This window comes from Nanorana parkeri, unplaced genomic scaffold (genome assembly GCF_000935625.1).
Source record: "Nanorana parkeri isolate BGI_ZX_2015 unplaced genomic scaffold, ASM93562v1 scaffold1567, whole genome shotgun sequence".
NCBI lineage: Eukaryota > Metazoa > Chordata > Amphibia > Anura > Dicroglossidae > Nanorana > Nanorana parkeri.
The window spans coordinates 220,894-223,709 of record NW_017307835.1 but is presented as its reverse complement, the minus strand read 5'-3'; the positions used below and the strand labels follow the sequence as shown (position 1 = coordinate 223,709).

Sequence of the window (2,816 nt, the reverse complement as noted above, 5' to 3'; positions counted from 1 at the left end):
ACCCCTCCCCGATCTATCAGCTATGTAACAATGTAATAGATTATTTTTTTCTTTCGCCACTGGTGATGTCTGCGGTATGGGTCGTCTTGTGTAGTAATTCCTCCTGAGCATTTAAAGTCATCAATCATAGCTCAACATTTAATTACACGGAATATGGAAAAAAAATTAAATATTTTGTAGTTCTTGCATGTCCATTCACTGTTCTCAACACTGCCAACAAGATATTACTGTTGATGATTTATGTGGGAAATCTTTGTAAAGTCTGAGCTTCAGTTTATTTAGTTCTCCCTAATCTTTCTTGTTTTTCTATTCAGACATTTGCAGAATCATGTGGAAAATTTGCACCTTTTGAAATTAAAAAGAATATGGCTGTTGCTCCTTTGTGTCGGGTGGAGTTTAAAGCAGAGAAATCTGAGCAGCTAGGCAAGCTCATTAAAGAGCAAAATTCGAAGGCAAATTTTTTGTTGGCATTAAAAACTCGGAAACCACGCAGGATGGGACGCACTGTGATACCCAAAGTGCCCCTTGTAAGGTATGATATGTAGAAGGTATGCTTTTTCAAATAAGATATTTACTGTACTTGGTGCATTTTTTTTTTTTTTTAATTCTGCAGGATGAGCAGATTTCTAATTTGTTAACAGTTAATATTAACAGATTTGTGACTTCTTTAAAACAAAATTTTTTAGCCTTACACCCAAAAAATACTACATTTTATTTACTTGGCTAATCCTAAACTTTGAAAGATTAACTAAATTTGGTAATGTTTGCAGGCAATATTGAAGGTTAAGGTGACCTTAGATGCATTTGTTTCTCCCCAAGAATCATGGGCTGAAAGATGGTAATTCTCATATCAGCTGTCAAGTCTCATGTGATGTGATATTTTCCTTGTGTTGGTATGCACTGTCTATTGGCATTTTTCTCTGCCTCACAACAAAGTAAAGGATAAAACATTTTGGTTTGGTGTGCTCTAAAATAAAAACCCTTACTTGCTAAATCTGAGTTTTCCCAGCAAATCCTGTGGGAATGAACTGTACATAAATTTTTCATGTTGTGCGGCTTTTAAGTGTGAATGTAGTCTTGCATACACTTGTTTTTTGTGTTACTTATTAATAGGGATGCACCGATACCACTTTTTTAAGGCCAAGTACGAGTACCGATACTTTTTTTCAAGTACTCGCCGATACCAATTACCAATACTTTTTCTTAAAGGGACATGTCACATTTTTTCTAAAGCGATACAAAATCATGATTTTAGGTCAGTTGCTTAATAATTTGAAGAACATGAACACTCTAGTGTGGCACAGCTATATCCAATTCTGCATACCTGGCTTTATATTATAAGAACTTTTATAATATAAAGCCAGGTATGCAGAATTGGATACAGCTGTGCCACACTATACCATAATACACTGTTCTGGAGTCTTGACATGTGATCATCTATTTTCCCCACTATGGGGATACAAGCCTTAGCAATGGCATGATAAATATCAATTTCATTATTCAATGTCTTTTTAAAAAAAAATATAACGTTTATAATATAGAAAAAAAAGACATTGAATAATGAAATTAATAAATATCATGCCATTGCTAACTAAGGCTTGTATCCCCATAGTGGGAAAAATAGATGAGCACATGTCCAGAGTCCAGAACACTGTATAGTGTGGCACCGCTGTATCCAATTCTGTATAACTGGCTTTATATTACATTTTCTTATAATATAAAGCCAGGTATGCAGAATTGGATATAGCTGTGCCACACTGTGTTCTGGTCTGCAGTCTGGACATGTGCTCATCTATTTTGACCACTAGGGGGATACAAGCCTTAGTTAGCAATATCTACATAGTTATTTTCTTTTTTTTAAATAATATATGCCGGTAAACAGCATTTTTGTGCCCAGCCCCATGAGGTGCAGCAGTATTAACCTGCTGTGTCGTCTTCTCCGTCTGCTTCAGCCACTCCGTGTCACAGCCTAGTCATCTGCTCCATTCTGACCTCTTCTCACGCTGATTGGCCGATTGGATGATGACAGGCTTCCTCACCAGTCACTCCTGACTGGTGAGGAAGCCTGTCAATCATCCAATCCGCCAATCAGCGGGAGAAGAGGTCAGAATGGAGCAGATGACTGAGGACTTGGAGGAGTTCGCGGCCATCTTGCTTCATTGAAGACGCGATGGAGTTCCTGTGTGCGGCGGGTTCGGGTCCCTGATGATGGTGGACGCGGCACAAGTACTCGTTTTTGTATCGGGAGTATTTGCACGAGTACTCATGCAAATACTCGGTATCACCGCCGATACCGATGCTTGTATCGGTGCATCCCTACTTATTAACCATGTGAATTTTTGTTATCTTTGACAGTGACGGAGATGATGTACAGGTTGTGATAGAAACTGATACAACCGTACATGAAAATATTACTCTTGAATGTGTGGTACCAGAACGTAGAATGTTTGGGAAGATGAAGCTGTTGCAGTTCTGCGAGAATCATCGTCCAGCTTACTGGGGCACCTGGAACAGATCGAGTGGAGTTATTTGCCCCCGCAGGCCATGGGTTCAAGACACTGTAAGTACAGAAACGTGATCTAAATAGGATTGTGAGTGTATGAGTATGTGTAAACAGTGTATGTATAAAGATAATTGTGTGTGTGTGTGTTCATTATAAATTATACCCAATTCCAAAACATTTTTTTTGGGATGCTGTGTAAAATCTACATAAAAACAGAATACAATCATTTTGCAAATCTCTTCAACCAATAGCTTATTCACAATAGAGAATAGAAAATATATCAAATGTGTAAAATGAGAAAATGTACTATTTT

At 37.7% G+C, this 2,816-nt stretch overlaps 1 protein-coding gene across 1 annotated transcript in view; it reads left to right on the top strand.

Moving 5' to 3' along the window:
• The window catches only part of CHAF1A (chromatin assembly factor 1 subunit A), a 196,623-nt gene that overhangs the window by 82,610 nt on the left and 111,197 nt on the right, over window positions 1-2,816 (top strand). Inside the window, exons 8-9 of the mRNA XM_018570653.1 lie at window positions 315-532; window positions 2,356-2,560. Coding sequence (XP_018426155.1) covers window positions 315-532; window positions 2,356-2,560 — 423 coding nt within the window. The remainder of the gene's footprint in view (window positions 1-314; window positions 533-2,355; window positions 2,561-2,816) is intronic.